This window comes from Poeciliopsis prolifica, unplaced genomic scaffold (genome assembly GCF_027474105.1).
Source record: "Poeciliopsis prolifica strain line A6 unplaced genomic scaffold, Auburn_PproV2 SCAFFOLD002, whole genome shotgun sequence".
Taxonomy (NCBI): domain Eukaryota; kingdom Metazoa; phylum Chordata; class Actinopteri; order Cyprinodontiformes; family Poeciliidae; genus Poeciliopsis; species Poeciliopsis prolifica.
In genome coordinates, this window is record NW_026562377.1 from 3630797 (window position 1) to 3658760 (window position 27964).

The 27964-nt window shown below is 36.3% G+C and overlaps 1 protein-coding gene across 1 annotated transcript; it reads left to right on the forward strand.

Moving 5' to 3' along the window:
• The first annotated feature begins 1206 nt into the window (after nucleotides 1-1206).
• znhit6 (zinc finger HIT-type containing 6) lies at nucleotides 1207-27930 on the forward strand. Its single transcript, XM_055058251.1, has 10 exons — nucleotides 1207-1374; nucleotides 1486-1551; nucleotides 3170-3276; nucleotides 3771-3856; nucleotides 4721-4824; nucleotides 17626-17694; nucleotides 17838-17918; nucleotides 19643-19723; nucleotides 25757-25881; nucleotides 27323-27930. Exons 1-10 carry the CDS (start codon nucleotides 1271-1273, stop codon nucleotides 27760-27762), a joined length of 1263 nt encoding a protein of 420 aa, XP_054914226.1. The 5' UTR covers nucleotides 1207-1270; the 3' UTR covers nucleotides 27763-27930.
• The last annotated feature ends 34 nt before the right edge of the window (nucleotides 27931-27964 follow it).

A 27964-nucleotide genomic window follows, 5' to 3' on the forward strand; every position in this document is an offset into this window, starting at 1 on the left:
ATGCACAAATTTGTCCATCCTTAATTAACATTTGAATTTTGAAATATTAAAAATTCATGGTGAGCGTTTATATTTATGAAGTGGAAAAAAGGTCTGCATATTGCCTTTAAGATCTTATGCTTTGTGATGAAAAGCAAAAGAAACCCATGATAAATTATTTTAGACTATTTCACATTTAGTACGACCTAGAACCTGGTAAAACTGGAAACAAAATGGAATGTAGGCAGTAACAGATACCACAATTATTTGCACCTCGCTAAGTTGTGACAAAAGTCTTAGAAATTGAGATGTGGCTAAGTTTAAAACTTGTTTCTCTCTATTCAATACTGCCACTTAAGGTTCCTCTGATTAACACAACATAATGTTCATAATGTTGTTTGGACAGTTTCTTAGTCCTCAAAAGGATTTCATTGTCAAAAGAAATCAGTCAGGAGAACACAGAAAATAATTTTCAAGATCATGGAACACAGTGAACTCAGAACTGTAAATTCACTAAGAACTGGACGTTTCTCCAAATTGGATGAAAAGATGAGACAAAAATTTCTCAGCAAGCTGCCAAGCGATCTACAGCAATTAAAGAAACTGTAGAAATTTAGGTAGTAAAAAAAAAGCCTCTGACACAAGACAGAAACAGAAGTTCTTGTCTCAAGTTGAAGTTTTAGGCCACAATTGCAAATATGTTTGGTATAAAAACACCACGCACATTATCAGAGTGGACAGAGAATGCCTTTGAAATCTGAGATTTTGAGCTTTCTCCAAATAAGAGCAGAAAAATATTGTCATAACAAATAGTTACTCAAAAATGTATTAGCTTAAGTGTGTGCACACTGATTCAATCAAGTTATATTACTGACATTGTTTATGAGTATTATTCTTAGTATTTTAACTCATAAGGTACTGACTCAGTTTTATTTTCATAAACAGCGATCATCAATATTCTAGTCACTGGTTGCAAACAAAACAGCTAGAAACAGAGATAATTTAAATTGAATCTTTCAACGTCTTATTTCACTCCAGCTGAGTTAAAAAGTTGAGTTTTTATTCCATTTAGTGCCATTACCAATAAAATCTCCTGAATACTGTTCAAAATGCAGGACAACTTTGCTGACTTCAACCTGAGATAGTTACAGATGCTCCTTGCAGACACAAGGGGGCGTCAATGAGCGAAGTTTTCAACCGGAACTTGTTTCCACGTGCTGCCTTGAACGGAAGTAGATTTGTTTTGTTGCCGCCAGCAACCTGAACAACGTGTAGTTGCGTTTTTCCTGCTATGTGCTCAATACTTTTGCAGAAAGTGCACAACATGTTCAACGTGGATGACTTCTGCCCAGAGGAGGAGCAGAAAAGGACCAAACGGAAGATGTCTCTCTCAAAGTAAGTGGGCAGCTGAGTCGTCGCTGCCTGAAACGCTAACTTGTGAATTTTTTTGTTGTTTCCGCTCCAAAATAAGCCTACATCTTTTCTAATTTGTTTGTTCTGGTCTAGTTGTGGAGTTTGTGGATCACAGGAAGCGAAGTACAGATGTCCTGCCTGCCTCAGACACACATGCAGGTGAGTGGTTCTTTGTATTTAGATAAGGTGTTTTTTTCTGTCAATCACTTGTTTTCTCATCAAATGTAGACTAAATAGTATTGAAAATATAATTTTGCTTTTTGATAGTTGATGTTTTCAACTTCTCTATTTATTGTTTTGTCTCTTTAATAGTTTACCAAGCCTATGTTAAGATTAACACATCTGACCTATGTTAGATTAGCATATGTACAGCAACATCTCTTACATATCATATTCCTCTGATGCATACTTCCCATTCTATATGGCTTTTTATTTGTTTTGCCATATTTTTCCCCAGTGCTCTTCTTATAATATTGTATACATATATTTCATTTCAGTGGCATAGGAAGACAAAATAAAGAGAAGGTTCAATTACTTTAACAAGAAGAATATTTGAAACAACTGATGACATAACCTACATTCTGATAAATTGGGCTGGAAATTGAAGAAATAATAAGTAGATGACACAGAGCTTTGTGAATTCCATGTTATTCACAAAATATGTTCTCTATTCAGAACAGGATTACATAAGATAATCCCACAAAGTTTTGACTGCACAAAATTCTCAGAAATCCATTCCATTTCCTCATGGTTAGTTCCATGTTTTTGTTTTCTCAATATGCCAGCATATAAGGCATAGTAAGAAGCAGTACAACAGCAACTCTAATATGATATTAAACATATATATATATATATATATATATGTTTGAAGTTTATGTGGGAACAGATATGTTTAAGGCTTACAGTTGTTTTTTATATGGGTCCCATTTTATATTCCAAGAAGCAAGTCCTAGATTCTGTATTTTCAGTGTGCAGCTGCAGTTAAATCACACGTTTATTGCTTCCGTTAGAGGTTGGATGTCACATTTAGCTGGAACGACAGATGTAGTTTAATATCATCAGTGAAAAAGAAGGAAAATGTTGCTGTGTTTACCATAAAAGAGTCACTGTAGATGTTTCTAACACCAGCCTATAAAAATTCTGCACCTTTTCGTGCAGAAATCTAAAATTTATGATCAACTCCTGGCGGTGTTTTTGTTTTTACTGTCTGAACTTTACTTTGATTCACGTCCAGTAACAACCTGCCAATAGAAATGATTCATACTCTGTTGCTAGAGTTCTGGGGATCCTGAAGTATTTATAACCAACCCTCAAATACAAAATGTCACAGCAGAGGTCATACCTGGAATACTTATTTGGCTAAACAGTCCAACCAAAAGTCCTTCCCATTTTCATGGATGCCTGTTGGTTTTGGTTGTTGTTCAGCTTTCTTTATTGCACCATTTACTAAAGACACAATCTCTGTTTGACATGAACCAGATGCTTGTCTGTCTGTGGAAGTCTGAACACTGTCTGTGTGCCCTAGGATTAACTCCCACTGTCACATATTTAGCCTTAACAGATTCAGACACAGTACCTGCACACTAATTTATTCCAATTTTGTTAATGAAATGCCAAGTAGTAATCCATCTAAGGAAACCTCGACACATGCTACAGATGTCACAGAAGTAATTCCAGTGTCATTTTAGTTGTAAAAATATATTGCTCGGTTATCATTCTCTTTATGTTTTTTGCTTATAATAACTAAATTTTCATGTTCTGTATATTTATTTTCCAGTTTGCTGTGTGTGAAGAAACACAAGGATGACTCCGGGTGCAGTGGTGTTAGGAATAAAACAGCTTTTGTGACTTTGTCATACTTTGATGAAATGACACTTCTCAGCGGTGAGAATCTGCTCTGCAAAATATTTCATAAAGAAGACTTTAATAGAAATATTTACTTAGATAACCTTTTAAAAGTTTTTGTACAGTTTGACTAACCAAAAGTACCACGTAATTGTAAATTGTAAGGTTCAGTTTTACCCAGGTGTTGCTGTTCTTGTACTCACAGTTGTGTTTGTATGTGTGTGTTTTTCCAACACATTTCCTTCATTGTTTTTAAATCTGTCTGTTTTCCTCTGTTCTGCCTTATGTTGGTCTCTGTTCATGGCAGACCTCTCCACAGGCTGGAGCTTGTACCTCTGTTTTTATTGGGGCTTTGTTTTCTTGTGGAAAATTATTTTCACTTTTACACTTCATTAGGACCAGTTTGCAAATCCAATGAAACATAAGAACAACTTTTTTTTTCAACCATAATAATAACTGACTCTCTTAGTACTTGAATTGTATTACATATCGATCCTGATATATTTACTGTTTTCCCTTTGCCTGTAATGTAGACTACAGGTTTCTAGAAGATACTGGCAGATTTGCTGACAGCGCCACCAGAGATGATCTCATCCAGGCTCCACGTACAACTTTGAAAGTAAGTTTGTGATTATGCATTCATGTACTACCCTTAACTATTGCATTTGTATTGAAAATTTTAGAAAAGAATTGGTGTAGAATGTTTAAAGGTTATGGTTGAAAATTTTCCTGAAACAGAGCTTGAGGCAAATAAATGCTGAGCTTAAACAAACAGTAAATACAGCGTTTTGGGTTGTGGCTACAGCTGAACAGTAAAATAAAGCAGTGTAGCTCACAACTCTGTTTTTGACACTCAGAAGCATGAAATACATGATTAATATAGATGTACCTATTTTCTGTATGTCACATTTTATTCAGATTTATTACATTAATCTAATGTTAAATATTTAATGAGTTATCTATGATTGCACAAACAGTAAATATTGCTTATCGGGCAGCCGATTTCCTTAATTTTGAAAAATCGGTGATTGGCTGATTTTTACGTGTGAAGCTGATCTTATCCACTGATGTTATCAACGTCAGCGAAGGTCTTAAAAACAACCACTGTGCTTTTCTTTTCTCCTGTGAGAGAGGTTTGACTGACAAACCGGCCGACCAGGTCATTTCTGTACATTTACAGTCAACAATAGTCAACCCATTGTTGCCAATTCAGCAACTTCCTTGATATATTGAGCAACATTAGAAACAAAAAAATGGCATCGGCCAAAATCCGAATTGCTAAGTTAGGCTTAGTCGCTCCGGAGGATAAGTCGCACACCCGGCCAAACTATGAAAAAAAATGCAACTTATAGTCCGGAAAATACGATAATTGGTAATCGGCCAGAAAACTGCAATTGGTGCATCCCTGAGCTGTGATAAACCCCATGTTAATTGCACTATTTTCCTTATATTGCAACTGGATATTTTATTTTCTGTTGAACAGGCAAAGAAGTTGGCCTCCCATGCTAGAAAGCTGAACATCACCTTGAGGTTTCTCCCCGTTACCTTCACAAAGAGCAAAGAAAACTCCACCTTCTTTTATACAAAGTAAGAAACAACCACAAAAAGAACATCAAGCCTATTGTTACACATGAGAAATCATCATCACATAGGAGATGCATTTAGCCAGCAATATGGAGGCAAGCTATTATTTCAGAGTCTACTTTTCTATCTAAATTCTTCAGTTCTTAATATTCATCTCCTCTTTTTTAAATGAATTGATCTCGTTTCCAAATCATGTTGAAACAACTGTGAAATGTCAACATAGTGAAGTTTCTCCAGACTATCTCATGTCGATGTTACGGTATAAAAGAAGAACCAGTTGCTACTCCTATTGAAAATATAACTGGTCATATTCTTGCAGTCTTATCTAAACATTAGTATAGTCTCAGTCACCCTGATGACATAAAGTCCTGATCCCTGTGTTGCTTTGCCACATGATGGCACTCTTGTTAAGTCGTTGGTGCTGACTGTGCTTTGTTTATGATGTAGCACTCTTTTGGGAGCTGCTTTTTCCATGTCTGAAATTATACACCAGCTGGGGTAATTAAGCAATCGTTGACATTGTTAGTTGATATTATTTAATTCTTGTAAGCATCCTTGCCCTGTAAAACACATTTATTTGCTTTAAAATACTAGACTCAATTTATTTTCTGTTAACTGTCATTTTAATGAACACGGTGAAGGACAGATATGAGCTTTAATAACCAGCTTTACCCCCTGTGATGTGACGTCTATGAGATAAAAGACAACAGTATATTTATGTCATTATGTTTCGATTAAAATGCTTAAAGTTGAGCTATTTTTCCCCAATTTTTTTATTTCAGAAGTTTGAAGTTTGCTAAAGGTTTTCAGTGTCACTGGTAAATGTAGGATTTGTCCTTCATACTGATTAGTCATTTTAGATCAAGCATTTGCAGATACTAATCCTATACAAAATTGCAGTAAATATAATTAGTGTTATATATATATATGCTTAAAAACCAGTAGCATTACAAGGTAGCAACATCACAAATTGCATTAAATGAGTATTACATGGTCTGTTTCCAACATACCTGATTCAAAAGGGTCTTTCATGGCTTCTCACTTATCCAAATTTCTGCATAGCACCTGATATGTCAGCCACAGTTACTGCAGGGCAGTATCAATAAGCTGCCCCCATACAGAGTTAACCAGCTAATAAAAGCTACTATGACAGTGTCCCACCTTGAACACTATAATTTGTTTCTTAAGGTATTAATGACTCAACATGTACAGACTTGAATAAACTGACATCTTTTTGTTACCATGTTCCTTCAGACCTGTTAGCTTTACTGCTCAGTTAAAGCTAGCATGTGTGCTTTGTATTTGATTTTGACTCAGCTTCAATGTGGTTCCAGAGATTCTTGAGAAGAATAAACTTACAGAAAAAAAGTTGACCTGTTGCTTCATAAAATTAGCTCTTTGTGTTGACCTCCTACCCTGATAAGCACACCAAGCATTGAGGGTCATTTATCATAGGTCTGAGTTGCAACATCCAATTTGTATGTTTTGTTATTGTAAATGCTATTATAAAAAGTGTTTTGGCTGCAAAAGAAACCCCAGGTTTATTAAATAGACCAAATGTTTGAAGGTGTGCATATGACAATAAGTCTGGATTCTTAAACTACAGGAGCTGGTATAAATTGTTAGGCAAGAACACAAAGTGTCAGCAGCTTGAGCTGAGTAAGGAAACTAATGTGATATTTGGAATCAGATTGGGACTTCACAATAAGTGATAGTTGTTAAAATTGTATTCAAAAAAAATTGTGACTGTTTTCTGTCTTTTTGCAAAGCTTTGACTTGCAAATTGAAGCTGCATGATATTAAAAAAATACATAATATGTGGAAGTATTGGTCAAAATTGTTATGACAATGTGATTTAAAGTGAACAAATAAGTGTGGATGTCAAACATAAACCCTTATTAGGTTTGTGCACCCATCTCATTTGGAGATGGGTGCCAAGACCCCTGAAAGGGACCAATACATTATTTAAGAGAACAACTGTAAACTGGTGCAGCATCGGATGAGCAGATTGTTTTTCTCGGTATTAACACTCTTGTTAATTGCTATAATTTTGAAGACATGGTGTTATAGTTAAAACCTAAAAAGTTGTAAATGCTTTAGAACAAAGCAGCTCTTCACTTTTAGTGTTTTTCTCTTGTTATTGTCCATATTTCTAAGTGAAAGTTCTTTTTAATCCATAAACTCATGTTTTATGGAAATATTCGCTTATCTCAAGTTGTAATTCAGTCATTGAGTGTCATTGTTCAGTTCACATTCACAGATTTCTTCATTTCAAACTTTCTAATTATTTTTTAATCACCCATCCATTTTCTTTCTCCCCACCATCCTTCTACCACTCTTCTTTCTGATTAATTTAAGACTGAGCCTTTCTATTGTCATCCTCAATTGAGGAAATTGAATAAGAGTAATTATAGAACTTCATCTTAAAGTTTTATACATCTGGAATGTCAAGAATAACCAGAAGTGCCTGTAAAAAAAGTATGTTTTGTATTTCCAGGAGATTTTACCCTGCTGCTTTACCTTTTACCATCTTTCTTTCTTCAGAATACCGATTTGCTCTTGACTTTTGAAACTTCACTTCAGGGTCTAGTAATGGGTTCCAACTCCATCTGCTCCATATTTTTTCCTAATTCAGTAGATTGATGAATGTGGCAGAAAGTAATTGTGGGATCCCCTTTAAGTTTTGGTTTTTCATAAAAGTCTGCCACCAGGAAAATGTTTGAAGGTGCCATAATCACACAAGCAGAAACAAAATAAGCTTAATTACTTTTGTTGAACTGGAATCTGAGGAGGCTTTGGTACCCAGCTGTTTGTTTAGTCTGCTTAATCTCACAATCTCTGACAGAAGTTCTTTTCAACAAGGGTGTTTCATTCACAGGCCAGCAAATGAACATCCAGTCTGGAATGGAAAGGTAGACAATTATTAGCCTGGGATCATGTGAGAATGTGCTTTAGAATGTACCAAGTACATAATATAAGAAGCAGATGTGGGAGCAGTGTGACTGCAGCTGGTTAGCGACATACTCATGCTATGTACTGCTGCTGCCAGAAGAGGATCATTACTGACAAACAGCTGACTGGAGGGCTTTCATGCCTGGCAATGGTGTCTGTATGTGAGTTTGTGTCCTTGATTAAATGATGACAATGCAGCTGCTATTGCTTTTAGTTTTTGCCAGCATCTTACTTTAAGAAGATTGTACAAACCATACCAAGATTTACAAAAAGTCACAGACCGGCTCCCAGTTCAGTCTTTTGGAAGGTAAGTATATAATCGCTGGCATTTGGCAGAACATTGGGAGAAGTTGTGTTAGGGTGGAATTATGTTTTCCTTTTTTTTGCCTCAGCCTGGCATGGCTGGACATTTTCCTCGTAGACAGCCTGAGAGGACTCGACAACACATTCCAGCAGCAGTAACTGTGGGTAATAACTGAGCATATTTCTATAATAACTTGAGATAATTAGCAATATGAGCTGGTGCGGTTTTTGTGGCTGGCATATTATTTTACTATATATTGGAAATCAGGCCCAATTAACCAGGCTTTGAGGGTCAGAGGAGAATTAATTTTGTTTCCAGTTATTGACAGGTGATGAAGAACACCACACTGTAAAATGTAGTATTTTGTTGATAGAAATGGAGGAAAATAGAGCTTTACTCCATTTGAAGATTAACTTTTTTTGCACTCTTCATGGTATTGAAGTGTCATCACAATATTTTCCCTTTTTCCCCCCTATAACACCATTAAAAAGAAATAATAGCTATTTCTATTTTAACTGAAAATCTGTGACAGAAAAGCTCCTATTTATTATCTGTTCTATAGTTCATTCATTTATTATAAGTATCAAAGCCTGAAGCATCCTGTTTTCTGTGAACTGTAAATAAATATTTAAATCAAAACCAGTACCAACATCATACCATGTGGGAAGAGGTTGTCAGTGTTAAGCTTTAATGATGCTTGACGCGTCTATCATTACATCATGTCGGCAACTACACCCCTTCGTGCAGACCAAATTTTCCACACCTCCGAAATTTTGTGACTATACGGACATTTGCATTTGGAAAAACATGGTGGGGCAGCAGGAGTTTTCAAAGACAGTCATCTTAATGATTCAGCCCATAAAGACAAAAATGCCACCAGCACACTCATGGGTGTTTCAAATACTATGTTTTTTTTTGTTTTGTTTGTTTTAACTTCTATGCATGATACAGTTGACGTCGGCACCCAAGACTGCACACAGAGTATAAATTCTGCAAAGGTTTAGTTAGCCTGATTAAAAGTCTAGTCACAAACATATTTTTGTTACATCCTTAATACATGGAAATAAAATGCTAAAAACAAAGGCTTGTATGTTTATGTAGGATTAGAATCACCAGGTCAAGATGAAAACAAGTTTGCTGTATTTTAGTTTGTAAAGATCTAAATGACAAAGCAAACGTAAGAATCACATTATCCTGATCCTGTACACATTCAAGAATCATTTTACAATCCAGTCCATCCTCTCGAAGCCTTATGCCATGCCTACTATGTGGTTGCTAGTGTAATTTGTCAAACTTTCACCAAAGCTCAAGTCAATTTAAAACACATTACATCATTAAATGGGCATTTGCTGCCCAAGACACTCTTGCTGGCTTTGACATCATGGCACTACTCCCTTATTTGCAATGGAAATACCGTTATATAACCTTCCGCCCCCCTCACCTCCCTCCAAAAAAAAAAAAAAAAAAAAAAACAACAGCATGTAAGTACAAAGACTTCAGTAGTGTCTTACATGTCTTAAATGGCAAGCAAGGTAGTGTGTATGGTGGTAAATCTGCCTGTTTGACATTACTGTCAAGCATAGTGAAAATATCACAGATATGCAATTATCCCTTGCAAGCTGTGAAGGCTCATAGGCATATTGTAACAGCCAAACTGTAATTTTGGCACCTCCATTAGACCAATTAATGCAATTTTAGAAAAGCCTTTAGTTTAGTTTTGACATTCATCACAGATTTTTTGTTTTACTTTCATGGCAGCTGAATGATTCAGTGTGATGGATGACTGCGCAAATTGATTAAAGCGTAGAAAATCATATTTCTCCCCCAGATGGGTGCACCATGAATATTCATCAGCTTTCCCTCATGTGAATAACGACCTCTGCTTTCCAAACACTCAGTTGAACTTTAAACAGTGTTCTTAAGCTCCAGCAGACAATATTTTGGCTTTTTTTAGCTGATGCAGAGCAGAATCTTTTCGCTGTTGTTGGAGGCAAATCTTACATCAGACCTAGACATTATAATTGGTTTATTGACTACAGGCTGAATGGTGCTCAAACTGAGTTAACCAGGAATTTTTCTATGCTCTGTTTAGCAGAAAGTTGAATTAAAAAACTTCCAAACTTAAGCATCATAAATATTTTCTCTTTAAATATATTGTTTTAACATCTACTCTGATAATTTCATTAGAATTATTGTAAAATTTATACAAATCTTATGGAAAGATAAATTTCACATTTTTTTGTCAGCATGGGTTTCTTTTAGTTGAGTTCAGTTCAACTTAGTTTTTCTTTGTAGTGTCAATTTACAACAGATATCATCTCTAACACATCTCAATTCAGCTCAAACCAGCTTTAAACATGTTTATTAGAGTTCAGACAAGTTCAGTCCAGTTGGAGTTCACAATGTTAATGGCTGTGATAGCTCAGCTGATGTCACACAGAATCCATGCGCCACCATTACTTTCTGCTCAAAAGGAAATATAAAAAGGTTACAAATAGTTATGGGAGCAATAACTTTGTCAGTCCAGGAAGGAGAGACAGCTAAATACAATGGCACTGTGGCACTGGACTAGGCGTACTGTCTTTGGAAGAAAAACATAGATAAAGCACAAATTTAAAGAAAATATGAGTTGCAATGAATTCATGAAGTGACATTAACAAGAGAAAATCCCAAAGCTATAGCAGAAATGGCTTAGGATATTTTACGCCACTCTGTCAGCTTTATTTAAAAATGTAATGTTTTAAATTATGTTCTTTAAGTCGGCGAGATTCTCCCCTCCCAAAAAAAAAAAAAAAAAAATACAATTCAAATTTTTGTCATTTCCCACAACAGATACCTAAATATTCTTTTTTCAATATCTATATTCTGACATTTTGTACCAGTTGGTATTTTTATACCTTTTTTGGAACAGAAGACTCAACAAGGAGTAACTATCTACTGGATAATGGATAAGCCTTGGGTCCACATATTGCTTTAATTTCTCCTTTTGCTGTTTGCTTTTTTTTTTTTTTTTTTTTTTTTTTTTTTTTTTTTGGCAAACGTGCTCAAATCCCAACATGTTTTTCTTGTAGCACCCAGTTCCACCAACATCCTGGCATGTGCTTTTGAGAAAAGGAAAGCACGGACATGCACATATAGTTCCATTCTTATTGGATCTGTCCCATCTTTAATCCAGCCAGATGGATTTCAGCTCTTGACTGCCAGATTACCAGTCAGGCATTCTGCTAACGTGATGATGGCACTAGTGACTCCAATTACTTATTTAATCAACATTGTGTGCTCTTGTTAATGAACTCATTTATCTTCGTCCGAGTCTGCTTTATTTCTTAGATGATTTCTGGCACCAGCTGTAGCTAGCTCACTAAAATTTAACAGAATTTGTTCTTAGATCAACCTACCTAAAAGAACAAAGTTTAAAAAAACGTGTCCATATAATAAAAAACATAATCTCTGAGTCTTCTTCTCGTGCAGGTTTCTGCTTATAAGTGTCTTTTAATTAGATGTTTTAGAAAAGGGTAAAACATGCATAAAACTTGCCCTTGAGGACAGAAATTTCCATGTCAGGGCCTCTGGATAATCTCCACCAGACAACAAGACCAAAAGCTATTGTCATTGGATTCGAACAATGTGTATCTTCTGTGTAACACTGGATAAACCTTGTGAAGTCATAGCTAAATACAACTGATAATCCTTCCTAGCTTTTATAGTGGTGGTTCCTTCTCTCTCTGTGACCAATATGCTTGCATGGTATAGCAAAGAATAACTAAAACTAACTCAAAAGATTCACAAGCTTATGTATAAACTTTAAAGTAAATTTTTCAGTTTGACCTTTTTCACATCCATCCATTATCTTCTGCACATCAAAGATCAGGTTGATGAGTCAACAGGCAAGGGGGCAACCCCACACAGCCCTCTGCTCCCAAGAAAACACTTGGGATTTTTGGGGATCCCAAAGTGTTTTGCATCTTCTTGTGGGTTTCCAAGAGGCACCCTGACCAGATGCTTGAACCACATCATCTGTCATCTTTCTATGCAGAGAAGCAGTGGCTCTACTTTGAGCCACCTTTAGGTCATCCTGTTGCTAAGAATAAGTTCAGTCAGTCTCCTTGTTTCAGCCTCCTGAACCAAGAGGCTTGTTTCAGCCCCTGGAATCCAGAGTCTCATTCTTTCAGCTTTGCCCACATTACTCCAGATTAACTCCAGTCTGTTTGTTCTTGTCCCACTCCATCTTACCATCACCCATGAACAAGACTTCAAGCTCTTGTTGACATGTAGAATATCAGTTTCTTGGTAAAATCTTGACTGATGATAACCAATGCCAGCCTTAGTAGTGCTAGCAGTTGATTTTTATTGCTTGACAAAATGTGTAGCAAGCTAACTCCCTCAAGGTGGGGTCACACTGTGCACTTTGTAGCATTTTTCATTATGAAAGAATCATGAAAAAATCCCTGTTTGGAGGCTGTATTGGTGGTCTGTAATCAGTCAGTTTGACAGAAGCATTGACCGGTAATTTAGTTTGGGCCTGATTAAGGATGACCTATTACAAGTGTCAAGCCGTGTCATAAATTTTCTGGGAAAGTTGGACTCCTCCTATGACTAGCATCTTGTTTTTGTCCCCTTTCGCTAATGAGCACTCCCAGAGCTGCTTCCTATTCTTTTCCCCTCCCTCATTTCAGGATCCAGCTCTAATTAGATCATTAACACCTGTGGGTAGATTTTAATTTGTTGTTGGACTGATATCTTTGTTGTATCTTTCTGACAGGACTGATGGTGGTGATCATATTTCTAATATAACTATCTAAGGTCTACGATTAATGAAGAAATAAATTGTCAGTTGTCTATTCTTGTCATGGTAATAGATTACCTAATAATATTAGTATATTAGTCTGAGCACATCTGCACTGCTGCCATTGTTGAACAGGCTGTGCATTGGTTGCAAATTAATTTGTTGAAAACTGATTAAGTTGGGGAGGATGTTCCTAGTTTTTGCTGGACACTCCAGAATACACTAAAACCTTTAATGTTGCTGAACTTCTCACCTTCTACTGCAGGAAGGTGTGGGAAGCTGTCCTTTCATGTGCCGACATCTTAGCAAATTCTTCCTTGCTTGAGCAAAGCAACGATTGAATCCTTTTGCTAACAAGATAATGATATTATGCTCATGTACCAGTTTAAAAGAAAACAATTTTCTAATTAAAGTGATAGGATTTTATTTTGGTCTTCTGCTACTTAATTTTTATGGCTAACAATCTATTAAAACAAAGTTTTAGAAAATAGGCTTCCTGTTGTGGAATCAATGCAAATTTAATCACTGTTCTCATTAATCAAACATTAGTTGTCAGGGAAACCAGAGCAACAAAGCTAGAAAAATACAGTGTTTGTATTGCTACCAAAACTTTTGACCATTTTTGTATAAAATAACCTGTCATAACATGTTACATCAGTCAGGATGGTTTATGATTTGACCTCTGGGTATAAACAAAAGTTTACAATCCATTGCTTTTCGTTTCCAAAATGGATCTATTCCATAATAAACACATTTTACAATACACACAAATGGCCAGCTAGTTTCAGAGATTGGCGAATAAAAACAGTTTTTTTACAGTTCAGAAGTCAGTTAGGAGTGGGTCTCGAAGTCATGTCAGAGTCTTGCACAAACATCGAGCATAAAACAGTTTGAGGGCAGAGCTGAGTAGGAGCCAGAGTCAACGGGAGCTCAGGAGGTTGAGTGAGGTGAAACAAAAGGGGAAAAACCCAGAGGAGGAAACCATCCAAAAACATAAAAGAAACATGGATGAGAATATGATTTTTATCATTTATCTGTTTGTTTTCTTTACATATGGTTTTATTTAATTAGTTATTTATGGAAATATTGGTGACTGTGTTATGCGATTCTCATGAAGCCTAGTGATTGTTTTTGAAAATAACTTTTTATAAACAAGCTTATTTGTGTAGCACATTTCAGCAGCAAGGCAGCTCAAAGTGCTGTGCGTCATGAAAACATTAAAATACTTTATACATATACAGTCAATAATTGTGAAAAACGGAAAGAGACATTGCATTTTGTCAAGCTTCATTGTTAACATCAGCAATGCACATCAATTATGTTTATCATTTTATTAAGTGTTATCAACGTCAGACTATTGCATCTAAATTGGAAAATTACAGAGTCGGAAGATATGGACTATAATTTCTTTGTGTCTCATTTTTGCACACACTAATAACCTTGCAAAATGATATTGGTTCAGGTAAATGAAGCAATGAGAAGATGTTAAGAATGTTCACATTTGCAGGAGTTGGAAAAGGCAGTAGCTCAGTCAGAGCTCTAACAAAGATTTAAAAAGATCAAGTCTACTTCTTGAACACGCGTGTGGCATTAATGTTGTTTGTTTACATTCTTAAAACATTTTTTGGCCTTGTAACAATCCGTATTCATTCAGAAAGACTTAGTTTCTATTTGAAGAATAATCCATCAAAAGCAAAAATGTTGTTAAATCCCGGCAGTGTTAGGCAGCAGACAGCTTATTGATAAGAATTGTAGGCCTTTCATCATAATCTCTGCATAGTTCAAAAGCCTTTTTTTCTGACAGGCATTTTTCCAGTGTGCATGATTGACCTGTTACACATTTATACCCTAATAGTGTATGCCCTGACTTTCCTTTATAGTTCATATTCTGTGGATGAACTCTGCAGTGTGACCTCTGGAATGCAAACCTTTGTTGTTGAGGCTTCTGTTTTCTCTTTTTATGCTATTTTCTTTCCTTTTTTTTTTTTTCCCCACCAATGAGTGATGGCGCTTACCCCAGGAATGCATTGTGGCCTTACCTGAAGTGATTGAAAGCTTCTTTGGGCAAGTCCCTTTTCCAAGGAAAGACATAGTTTCCATTTGAGGTAATGACAGAATAATGGTTTCATCACACCTGCTGTTCCACCCCCTGTATGCATTTGCATGTACAAACATTTACATCTGGAGACATGCACTCAAGGGTGAAACTCTGCTGAAACAAAGCAAGAATATTTATTCTAGTTACTAAGAAGTGGAAGTTGTTCCATATCTCCTGGAAAAGGAAAAGCAGTTCCTTCAACCTCCCCTTGTTTACGCTCCCAACATGCCGACAGCTATTGCTCATACTCTTATTGCAAACATCTCGCTTTCATTACAAAACAATACTGTTAAGCACCTTTAGTTGAGTTTTTTAAACACACAGTCTCCTCCTTACCTGTCCAAAATCCCACTGAAGGAATGCTATGTTCTAAATTCATGAATAAATATCAAAGCTATTTAAGTGTAAGAGCTCATGACATATTACTGTTATTTTTCTCCATTATTTTTCTATTTACATTTTTTTTCTTTAGAAAGAATCTGTTCTCCTACATTGCTGCGCTCTGCTTACACTGTATAAGAAATTGCATAAAGATAAAGAGCAGAGCTGGTTTTCCTAGACTGATAACGTTTTACTAATTGACATTTTAGAGATTCCTTGATTCAATTGAGTGGAATTGGATTTTAAGTCTGTGATACTGGTCTGAGTTTTACTGCTGTAGCTGAAATTGACATAGAACTTGGATAAGTTTTTGCACCCAGGTTTGTATTTAAATAAACTTGAGTCGAACTGTAACATGTCAGGAAGATGTACAATTGCGATATTACTGTTGAATTTATGGTACATATTTGGTTGAGATGAGCCTATTATTACCTAATCATATTATTTTTTTCCAATCAATATCATGTTCCCTTAAGTTTTAAAGCTTTTGCATGAAGCCAGAGTCATCTGAATCTAATATGGGCAAGTAATGTGGAGTGTGTCAAACTTGCTAAATATACTATTAACATAGAAAGTGTAAGAGCCTTGGACTTGGTATATAATTACTATAATTACTGACTGCATGGCGTCAACGTAAAGCTTGGTCCATTGGGGATGATAGTGTAGGACTGTTTTTCAGAATTGTATTTCTGCCCCATTAGTTGCATTGAAAGAAACTTAAATCTACACACCAAGACATTTTGAAAAATTTCATGCTCTCAATTTAGTGGGAATAGTTTGAGCATGGTCTCTTCCTGTTCCAACATGGCTGCACATCAGGGCACAGTGCAATGTTCGTAAAGAGATGGGAAATCAACTTTGGACTAGAAATGCTTGTCAGCCTGATTGGACGTCTTTGGGACAACAACTCACCTCACTTGATACTTAAAATAAACAACTTAAAATAAACAACTTTGATACTTAAAATAAACAACTTTGAGACGTTTTCACTCAGTAAGAACATCATCACTGAAGAGTGTAGTTAAAACAACCTGACTGGTGCTTAATGTGATGTGTTCACTGATCGGAAAAACTTTGAATTTTTAAGTGTCCGATAGGTTCATTGTTGTTTAGTCGATTGTGCTAAAATATGGATCATTCTGGTTACCAGCTGCTCTTCCATCATTAGTAAATATATAAATAAAGTAAAAAAAAAACAAAACCTATAATTTCATCATTGTGTTATAGGTCCATATTGTTCCAACAAAAAATGAAAATAAAAGTCATCTTTGCTAATTGAAAAAATAATGGCAGCTTCAAAGACAGCTTATTGATCTCCTTTTAGAGTCTTGAACTTGTTTCTAACAGGAGACCACATTTCTCTCCTAACTCAAACAGGGTTGATTCCTCTACACAGTGAGTGTGCAGATATTTAATGAATAAAAAGAGCTACAGAAACAAATATCTCAGATCAAACAAAAGTTCTAAGCTATACCCTGAATCTTTCTTAGAGAGTAGTGAAGCCGTAATAACAAGCCCTTGTATGTGGTATACAATTATACTTTTTCATCTTTCTGAGGTTGTTCTTGAGCTCCATTTCATGGATTTCATGCAAGGCCTTGCTCTATATACTTTGCCAAAGAAAATGATTGATGAACCAGCTTCATCTTTAAATAGAGTAAATTCTGTGGCTTTGGTCAATCAAGTCCTTGTAGTTATATTCAGCATATGTAGTAATTGGATTGTCACACTGAAAATAAGAACTTGCTGCTTTATTTGAACTAGAAACATTTAGTCTTTTCAGTCTATGTGGCAAACTAAACTTTCAGTGTTTTTTCTTTTTTACAGCTTATGTAATTTTATGCTATTTGGAGTAGTTGAACATAATATTAAGACAGTTATTAAAAATAACATAACCTTATCCCTGTCTTGTTGTCAATTGAAAACACTTATAACGTAGATTTTTTTTGTTGTTGGGGACAGCTTGCACATGCTTAGAGGATTTTCTTTTTCTTAAAGACCCTGAAAACTGAACTCTGTTCATCTTTACATGCTGAAGCATAGCTCTTAAAGAACTCAATATTCTGTGATGTACATGACGTCATGTAGCGTTTGGGAAGCTTCTGCTTCTCAGAGAATATGTCCCGGACAGATTATGGCCTCATCATTTGAGTACTACAATTTACCGTAAATACAGGAAGTTGCGTTTATATGAACATTTTGTGGTTGTTTCACAAAAGCAGGCAACAAGATGAATACTCTTTTTTTTTTTTAATTAACTCATATTTTCCGCATCCTATTTAGGGAAAAGCAATTCCTGTGGCATCTGAAGCTCATATTTCCTCAGAGCAGCTCAGAGTTCAATCAGAGGAGGTAAGTTATACTTTAAAATGACATATTTCTGGTTTGTTTCTCAGATGTTACGGAACAATAATGTTGATTATGATATGACTGTGATTTGATTTTGTCATTGTTTAACTCACATTCTTTTTTCACCTCATATTTTTTTCTTCTAGGGTGTCTGACACCCAGACCTTGATCCAGATCTTGACTGCTTATATTCACCCCACAGAGTCTGATCCTGTAATTCGTCAAAAGTGAGATTTCAGCTTTTCTTTCTTCATTTTTTGGATTTTTTTTTTTTTACAATAATGAATATTACTCTCATGGAATTGCCAATGTTTTCAATCAAATTTTCCAACAAAATTTCTACATGTCTCAACTGAGCTTAGATTTTTACTTCAAGCACTTTTTCCCTTGATATAGATTATAAATGTCATCATATTGTGGAAAGTGAATTTGCCATGACGAATGCAAAAGCTTAACAGTGAGATTACAGGTTTTGAAATGTTACTTTGGCTTGAATAATCCTCAAGCTTCAGAAGAAAATGTATGGAAAGAATGTAATATCATTAAGATAAGTTCTGATCCAAGTCTTGATTAGAACAGAATAAAAAAAAATCTATTTAAAGAGTACAAAAAAAAAAACTATCCAAACCAACCCGAGCTCTACCTTGTTATGATTCAACTATGGCTAACCACATGTTTTGGAAAACTTAATTCACTTTTAGTAGCCACACCTCAGCGTGATTACTAACAGACCCTTGGATCGAACCAGCCTGAAATCATGAAGTAGGCTAAAACTTCTCAAGAACAAGGCTAAATGGTTGCAAGAATTGTAGAGTACAATAGAAAATACTTTATTAATGGAACAAAAGTAAGATGTCACGCCCCAGTCAAGTAGAAATAACCTTAGTAAAATAACTTCTGTTTTGCTTGTATTGAGGGTCAACAAATTTAGAGTTAGAAAAGAGTTAGATGGGTCAAGGTGTTAGAAGAAGGTAAATCAGGTAAATCAGTGGAATTGGACCACTTATTGATCCCCGAGGCAGCCCACAAGAAAGAGGCTGATGTGGACAGACACATTTCTGTATTAGCACTAAATGGTCTATCACTTGAACAATTATGAAGCCAATCCAGGTTTGTTCCAAACAAGAGCTGAGAGTTCTGTGGTCCATAGTGTGAAATGCTGTAAGATCTAAACGTATACAATTCACAAAGCTTCCAGAGTTTTTTGCTAACGGATTTCAATTAAAAAAAAATCTTACCAGCTCTCATACTGTGAAAGGTAAATGTTTAAAACCATCATGCCGTTTGTGCCTAAAAATAGATTCAATTTGGTAAATTTTCCAATATCTATGAAAGGTATAGAGGTTTGAAGATCTATCTAGAGATCAATGAGGGATCAGAGTTATTTTTTATTTATTTTACCAAAAGATTTACAATAGGATGTTTTGAATATTTGACTATAATAGAAATAATAGTATTTATAATGTCATCTTATTTAAACCTTTCAGTCAAATTTAACTCTTCAAGAGTTAAATAAAGCATACCTTTTGATGAAGTATAGGAGGGACAGGGTGTGAAGGAGAGTAGAGCTTGGAGAAAACATTAAGCGGAAAAGCAACAAAAATGTTTATGGAAAACTGAGCTTATGATATCTAGCTGAGGGCACAAGTAGTTCACTCCAGTGTGTGTAAACTGTCACTAAGAGGAAAAATCCCTCTTTGTTTGGAAGCTGAATTCCTTGCCTTGCAAATATCGGTCAGGATATCAGAGGTTAGGTTTCTTCTTTGCTGTGCTCAGTCAACACTTTGTGTTTTTCTCCATTTCTGTGACTATATGAAAAAGGTTATATCAGTTTAAATCGTATGATTTTGTTGTTGTTGTTTTTTTTTTTACTTTTTAGAATAAATCCCAAATGGAGATATTTTTTTTACACTTATTGATGTTTTTGTATTATTGTGAATTTGTGTTTCAGATTGAAGATGTATGTGCATCATCAATTTGAACATGTGAAAGTTTTCATGAAAGCAGAGGGGAGAAAGGCTAACTCTGTGAGGTGAGACATTTTTTCACTTTTTGTATGTTTTCCTTTTTGGTGTACTTAGATTTTTATTTATTTTATTATTATTATGAAAGATTTTTATCTTTAAGTAGAGATTCACATTTCTTAATCACAATGCTACTCTTTTTGTAAATACTTCTTATAATTTAGTATGCAGCTACAGTTATTTTACATGTCTGCAAAAGCTGTGAAACTGTTTAAGTCACTACATCTTTGTTGTTTTCAAATAATTTCCGGAGCCATTTAACAACCCCCAAAAAACATCCTAGAATCACACCACTCCTTTCACGCCATGTTCTTGTGACCGCACTGACCGTTTGATCAATCTTACTAATCGTGAGTGATTTACTCAGTATGCTTGAAATCAAAATACGCAGTTTACGGACATGATATCACTGCCTTGTAAATTCCATCAAACCTACGCAGAGCTTTTGCAAAAAGGGTTTAACAGCATCAGGTTCTATTTTCTTGCCATTTTTGTTGAGATTCCAGGATGGATGTGCTTTATCTTTATCCGAAATTAATTTCCCTTCCATTGTCTCCAAATCTTCACAGTTTCTGTCTTGTGTGCACATCATCTTTTGTCTTTATAATCTTGAGCGGCTTGATTTCTTGCTTTTTTGAGCAGATTAAAAAATGAGAGTATAGCGATTACGACATCCATTTACCTCGCCCAATTTTAGCCTCTTTCTCTGCTTTCCATTTCCGTTTTGTCACAGAGTGACTGATGATCATAAAATGTTCATAGCCATTATCCTTGGCCCAAATGAAACGTCATGCAACCTCCCATCCCATTTTTCATCCTTATAATGCGCACAGATACTTCCTTCTTTTGTTTGGCTCGGTAGGTTGGGCTGCACTCCTATTTCCAGGCTATAAATTATATTTACTGACAGCATGGTTAAAGAAATGATTGAAAGATGAGTGTAGTTATTTGCCAAGATTTAGCACAGGCTGTCAGACTGTCATGTTTTGCTTGCTTGTGTTAACACTTCAAAACAAAATCCTGGTCTTATGCTGCGCCTTTACAATGTTACCGTTATAATAACAGTCATTAAAAGTTCATCTCTACCATGAAAAATTACATGCTGTTTCATTAAATTGCTAAGCCAAGCCTATAATATAAAAGCCAGGTTTTTATTTCTTGCAAAAACTGTTATGCTTTCTTTGAAGACAATGCAGTTCAGAATATCTAAGGGATAAAATCCGTCTAGCTGGAGGCATGTCCAGCATGAGACGACATCCTGGCTAGAGATACACAGTGACTGAAAACTACTACTGTGGTGTACAGTAGATATGCACTGAAACATTAGTGCCACATTCTCACTTGGCTGACCCATCCCAAAACACACCAACAGCAGCAAGGAAATAAACAGTGGTTATGAATATCTGCTCGGTTTTTCGTAGATGTATGATAACCATATTTTAAAAAAAGGAGCGTAGGTAGCGTTTCTTTTTCAACATTTTTCTTTGTAACTTCTTGAAATTTAGAAGTTGACATTTTCTTAACAAAACGTAGAATGGCCTTTTAAACTGTGTTACATCAATAAAGGTTTTTGGGGATCCTTTCACAAGATTATCTCAATAGTCTGCTTCAACGGCAGTGTCATCGCACTGCAGGACATGTCTCAGATATTAAGGTCTTGGTCTCTCAGTCTCAGTGTTTTTATGTTTGGCTTCTTCGTCTCTGAACGGCCTTTTAGCCCCTTCCAGTATAAAACTCTACATAAAATGAAAGCAGTTCTTCACAAGATATTTTGCTTTAGAGATTGCAAAATGTACACATGTAGAGAGATACAAGAATGTCACAATGCAGATAAAGATCTCTATAGATTTCAATGGCTGTTAACCTTGTTTTTATCATCAATGTTGGACAGCAAGTCTGGAAAGAATGCTCAGTGTGTGTTGGGTTAAGTCTACGGGAGTGAGTCATTGAGGGTTATAAATCATCCTTGCTCTTTTTCTTTTTTACTTTAGATGGCTACAACTCTTTCCTGCCCCACCTTAGTATCTATCAGCAAGTGGTTGAATAACAGCAAATTGAGTTAATAATAATGAATATTAATGGTCCACATTAAAATGAACATCATGGGAATTACCTTACATTAAATCTGTGTAGTTACATAAGAAGGCTTGGACACTGATTACACCTCTAATTTGAAGTTGGGGTGCTGCAGAGTGACATCTTGTCCAAAACAAGTCTAAAACCTTTTACACCCAAATGGGCTAGTTCTTCTTGAAAACTGCTTTCCATGAAGAAAACTCTTAATTTGGCTTGAGCTGCTGATTTAATGAAGTCATGGATAGTGGGAGTAACAGCTTCTAGGAGGTTATTCACCACAAAGGGCATGACTGCATGTTGTTGTTGAACGACTTCGAGAAATATCCAAGAAAGAAGTTCTTGTGCTTAACTAAACATAGCTGGGTTAGCAGCATCCTCTTACTGGAAAATAAGGCAAGCACATCAAGACTACCATTCACACATTCCTAGATATTTGTTTATGTAACTTTTTTCATGTTTGTTTTTTTTTTTTTTTTTTAAATATTTATTCCACTGCTGTGATCCAGAGGATGCCTTCTCCCTTTTTCCCTGGACTTCTGCTTTTCCTCTCAGCCAGCCAAGCATCCATGCGTCCTGATGTGTCAGATTTACACAAGTTGTTTTTACATTTCTGGCTGAAAAAGGAAACACCTGTCTGTACTTTTTTTTTTTTTGCTTATGCCAATGCCCTGTGAGACAGGGATGTTTTTGTCCCGTGTAAGCTGAGCCTTCTCTTACATATTTGTGGCCAACCGTTTCCGGACCTTGCTCATCGGCTGTTGCCCATTTTGCCCCAAAGCTTGTATTTATTTCTGCTTAGCAGATGCTTCCTCATGTCTCCTGATATCATCATGTGGTGTTGTTATTGAAATTGTTCTAGATTTACAGGAGATAATATTCCATTAAGTGATGTGTTTAGGTCACACATGAAAAGCAGGGTTCTGCTTGGATTATTGAAGCCAGTTTTTGTTACTTTTTTTCCTGAACATCAGTGAACTAAACTTTTTATAGGTTTGCTTAAAGAGCTGCTGCTGGTAATAAGGATGAGATAAAGGTGTAAGGACAGGTTTATTGTGCATGCTTGAAAAGCCCGGAAAAAAATTTGAATTGTCTCTAGATGATTTTTGGATTTGTTGAAGTATGGAAAGCCCACGTGGAGTTTGGAAAAATAAAATTTTCTACAAGACTTTCAGACCTCTTTCAAAATGTGTACGAACTGCAAAATAAAACTACTTCCTAAGCTCCCTGTTAATGCTGGAAAGGAGATGTGTAACAACTGAACAGGACCAACCGCTTTGACGTCTTTCAGTCTGGTTTCTGTCCTCACCACACTACTGAGACCGCCCTACTCTGTGTGTTCAATGATGTCCACATAAAGACAGACTATAGAAGAACCACAGTGCTGGTACTGCTGAACCTAAGTGCAGCATTGGCACTGTTGGCCATTACATATTATTGAAGCAACTGGAGAGCTGGGTATGATTCTCTGGTACAGTAAATACTTGACTGGCTCCAGTCTCACCAAAAGAACAGGGCTTCTTTATGTTTCTATAGGTAACTTCACCTCAGAGTGTACAGAAGTCAAGTGTGGGGTACCACAAAGTTACCGAGCCAAGCACTGAACCGATTCTTAGAACAGATAAATGTGTGGATGTGCCATAACTTTTTTCAGCTGAACAGAAACAAAACTGAAATTATTGTTTTTGCACCACAAGAGTTGCGATCCATCAAGAGTTCAGTCATTACATCTAGAAACTACTAAACAGGCTCAAAATCTGCGTGCAGTGATGGTAAACATTTCATATTTGAGTCTGATTTCAATTGTTGATTGTGTGGCATCTTTTATGACTTTGTATTTTGATGTTTTTATGATATAAAATAATGAAATGTGCTGTACAAATAAACTTGATTGACTGATTCCCTGCCATAATACAGTGGTTGCATTGGTCTGTTACTGTGAAGAATTTAAAGTTCTCAGTTAACTGGTGCATGTGCATCCCAAATCTTATCTATTGAACTTTAAATTCTGTGGCACCAAGAACAAGATCCCAGATACAGCCAGATCAAATAAGGATGGCTGAGCTCCATCATTTGGGAACGGGTGTGGGAAGACTTTCTAGTGCAAGATTTTTGCAAGAGGAGACACTTGTTTCCGAATTAGAATACCCAGAATGCTATGTTCTTATTACTGAATAAATTAGTACATCAAGTTCACCGTGGAAATTGAATTTGTTACAACAATCCCCCCCACTTAACATGTTACACTTTCAACACTGGTTACGTGTTGACATGCGTCCTTTTAAACTGGAACATAAGTAGGTTTTTACATTTGCCCAGTCTCACCAGGTACCAGTTTGTGAACAACTTTCAAATTTATTCAGTACAGTAAAATAATAAAAAAAGCATTGGTTGGTTTTTTCCTTTTTTATACCCTATAATATCTTTTTTTTTTTTTTTTTTTTTTTTTTTTTTGCAGGGGTTTGAGCAGAACGGTGGAGAAAACAACAAAAACTCCTTTAAGAGAGCATTTGCTGAGTCTTGTGTTCATTGAGAGAACATTATATAGACACCAGATGTGTGCATGTTCTTGGCTGAGCTGCACAGCTTTGTATGTGGAAGTGGAGAGAGGTTTACTAATCTCATTGACACCACAGGGAAGAAAAATCTGCTTTCTTTTATAGTTGTTTACAAACACGGATGTATAAAAAAAAAATTTTTTTTTTTTTTTTGTATTCAGTAGATTTTTACCCATAAACTAAATGTCATGGACATAATGGGCGCCTCGTAAGCACATTCTAAGTATAGGTTTCTGCTTTCGCTTGCTATTTTTATTTTTTACACGCCTTCTTCCTAAATTGACTCCAAGCAGTAATCTTAAAACGTTATGATTTTAAATTTTGTAACATGGATGGAAAACAGTGTTATTATTGATAGACTTCACTTCTTTTTTTTATGTTGTGTTAATAATGCCACTTTGGCAATTTGACCATTTCCAGGTGTTTTTAAATCTACATCAGCTGTTTGTAGTTATTTGACATTTCCTATTCAGGGAAGTTGCTTTTGGACTGACTTTGGAATATTCCTTGGGTAAACAAGCAGGAAGTCCAAAATCTTTTCTATACTTGTACATTACTTTCAGAAATGGTTAAGTGATTACATAAACATATAGATAGATATTTATAGCAGGCATGTAGGCAAGACTGTCTTTTCCTAGACTACTTCTTCCAAGACTAAGACTGAGGCTGAATCATTCATTACAGTTTATTTTGGGGGTGGGGGGAGGAGGTGGGGTCACTGAACAAATTATATAAAATAATGTAATAACATCTAATTACTCTACCAAAATACCAAAGTATTAATCTGATAAATGTAAAAATAAGCTAATATTTCAAATGCAGCTGCATTTTGACACACAGTTTCTAAACTGAATTAATGGACTCACATAATACAAAGTTTAATTTAGAAAACCAGTAAGAGAGTAATGAAGATTTGTCAAAACAGACTTGGAGTCAAAGCCAGTTCTGTGGAGACCAAGACCAAGATGGAGGCCGCAACCTCCAAGACCTGGGAATAACAGCTTGAGACCAGTCTTGAGCCCTCCATCCCCGATATTTAATACATCCTAAATTAGAGCATGTCTCCTATTTATCCAGCGAACCGTTTCGTCTTGTGATTTATGAAATTTCTTGACTGAGGCAATCATTGATGTCATCTTCTGCAGATGGTTGCACAAGGGTGGGGAGTGCTGCCCCATGTGCCTTAGTGATGCTGCTAAGTCTTGGCCAAATACTGCATCTGTCAATATGTGATGCCAGAAAATGATGCTCATTTGGCTGTTGAAAATTCAGTTCTTAATTATCTATTAATCCTTTGATTATTGTCAGCAATCGCTCAAAAAAGCTTGTGATCATATAATTTATGTTGTAATGATATTGCGTTGTAATCATGTCTTTGTTCTGCTTGATTCTCCCTGTGATCTGACACAGGTACCACGAGTTGGACGTTGAGAAAAGCCTCAGGGATAACCTGAGTTATAAAACAGTCATTGAGTATCCTGTACTGCATGTTGTTCTCAGAGATCACTGGAAGGACTACCCACTGAAAGGACCAGGTAACCAAATCCCAAGTCATATGTTTGATGCAAACTTTGGTTGATGAAAAACAAATTTATCCACAGCTGCATTTGGATTAAGATTTTAGTGCCAGTTTTTAATAGGGATATAGATTTTGATACAGTTAAGTCTAAACAAATGGAATTTGTACAGTCCAACATGAGTCAAGACCCAGAGCAGTCCCAAAACACCAAATTCTCTCGGCTCTGCCGATTCCAACCCCATTGTATCATGTCCCGCTTTCTCCAGCTGAGGCTCTAAAACACTCTGTTCCCTTATTTTTCTCTATGGTAACGCATTAACCCAACGGAAATGAGTGTGCTCTGCTCAGGATCATGCACACCAGCTTAACCTCGACAGAAACAGTAGCCAAAGAGAGGATCAAACACAGCTTGCTTATTCGACTGTGACTTCATGAGCTCTGAGAAGGAGAAAACAGGATATTGGTCTTTGTTTCCCCTCGTTTTCTGCTTGGTTTCCTCTGCCCCTGAAGTGTTTTAAAGTCTAGAGGTGTCAGTTGTGTGAAAACACTGCTATATTTCGTGGGAATGGATGCTCATTGATGGATTTCTTCTCAGGTCTCCACACGGGAACCAAATTGTGAGCAGTTCAATTTTATGGTTCTAAAGTAGAACACAAGCCTTGTTTCATTATGCTGTCAGAACAAACTGTCCGAATGACAAATGAGGTCATTTTAGTCCGAGTGTGTTTTCAGTGATAAGCCCCTGGTACTATGTTGTTTCCCTGTAAACTTTGCCATAGAAACATCCTGATATTTCCCCATGCCATGCTCAGGGAAGCAGGGCAGGAAGTGATAACACACAGTCAGATACGGTGGCAGAGGATAGACTCTTGCTGAGAGACTGGCAGGGTATAAACAGAATTCAACCTGTATCTGTATTCATCACGTAAAAGATGTCTGTGAATAAACTGGGCTGCATTGTTGGTATTTTAAGGATCAGAATGACAGTAGTGTCCTGAGCAATCTGCCACCGATCATAATCAGGGGGGGGAGGGGTAAAACATGTTCGTTTTTCATTCAGTGGGTAGAAAGTACAGAAACTTGACTGAAATGAAAGTTGCAATACTTCATTAAGTCCAAGCATTTTGCTGGTTATCCACAAAACGGGAAGTGATAAATTATTACTCTAATCTCTTCAATAGAGTGCAATAAACTTTGCCAAACCAAATTATGCTAGTGAATTAGCAAACACTGAGAACAGCTAATTTTGCCACAGAAAGTTCATTTTATATGAAGCTCAAAAAAGTTGATTTTGCATGACACTGCTCCTTTAATTAAACTCAGTTTGTGCTCCATTGTAATGTCCCTTATGAAGATCATTGATCATCTGTATACATGGCCAGGCAAGAATCTGTTCTGCTGTCTCCAGTTAACATAAAAAAACATTGTCACTGAAATGTTGGCTCATGTCTTTTCAGCTGAACCTGTATCAACCCAAACAAGTTCTGCAACAAGGTGTGTTTCAGGAGACCAGACAGAGGAAGAGGAAGAGGGGGCCCAAGATTTACAACCGATACAAGGGTCTTGCGCTACGCAGAAAGCAAACGTTCACACAAGAACCCAAGACATAACTCCTGAAACAGAACCACCGCTGCAGAAAAAGGCCAAGACGGGCATAAGAGAAGAAGAACAAGAGGAAGGAGAGATTGTAGACAGCAGTGATGAAGAGGTGGAAATTGACAGCAGGGATCAGTGTTTAAGCAACTACCTTCCTGGTGATGCCTCAACTTGTAGAGAAAGTGCTGAAGTCACAGTGACCGAGGAGAATCCCGTTAATGAAACAGAGTGTGTTCTGACTCATCACATTCAGCTTGGAAATGACTCAGCTGCTGCTTCAGACAGCTGTCAGGTGGAATGATGATCGAGAGGATGCTGTTAAACTGAGTGACGAAGCAGATTTGGCAGGAAGTAACCAAGATATGCCTTTACTCGGCTCATTTATACAGACTGTGTTAAAAAAAAGAACAAATACATTAGTAGATCCAGAACCATGTCTTTTCTCAAATAAAATTGTTCTTTGTAGTAATTGTTTTGAAGTCCAAATGTGTTCATGTTCAACT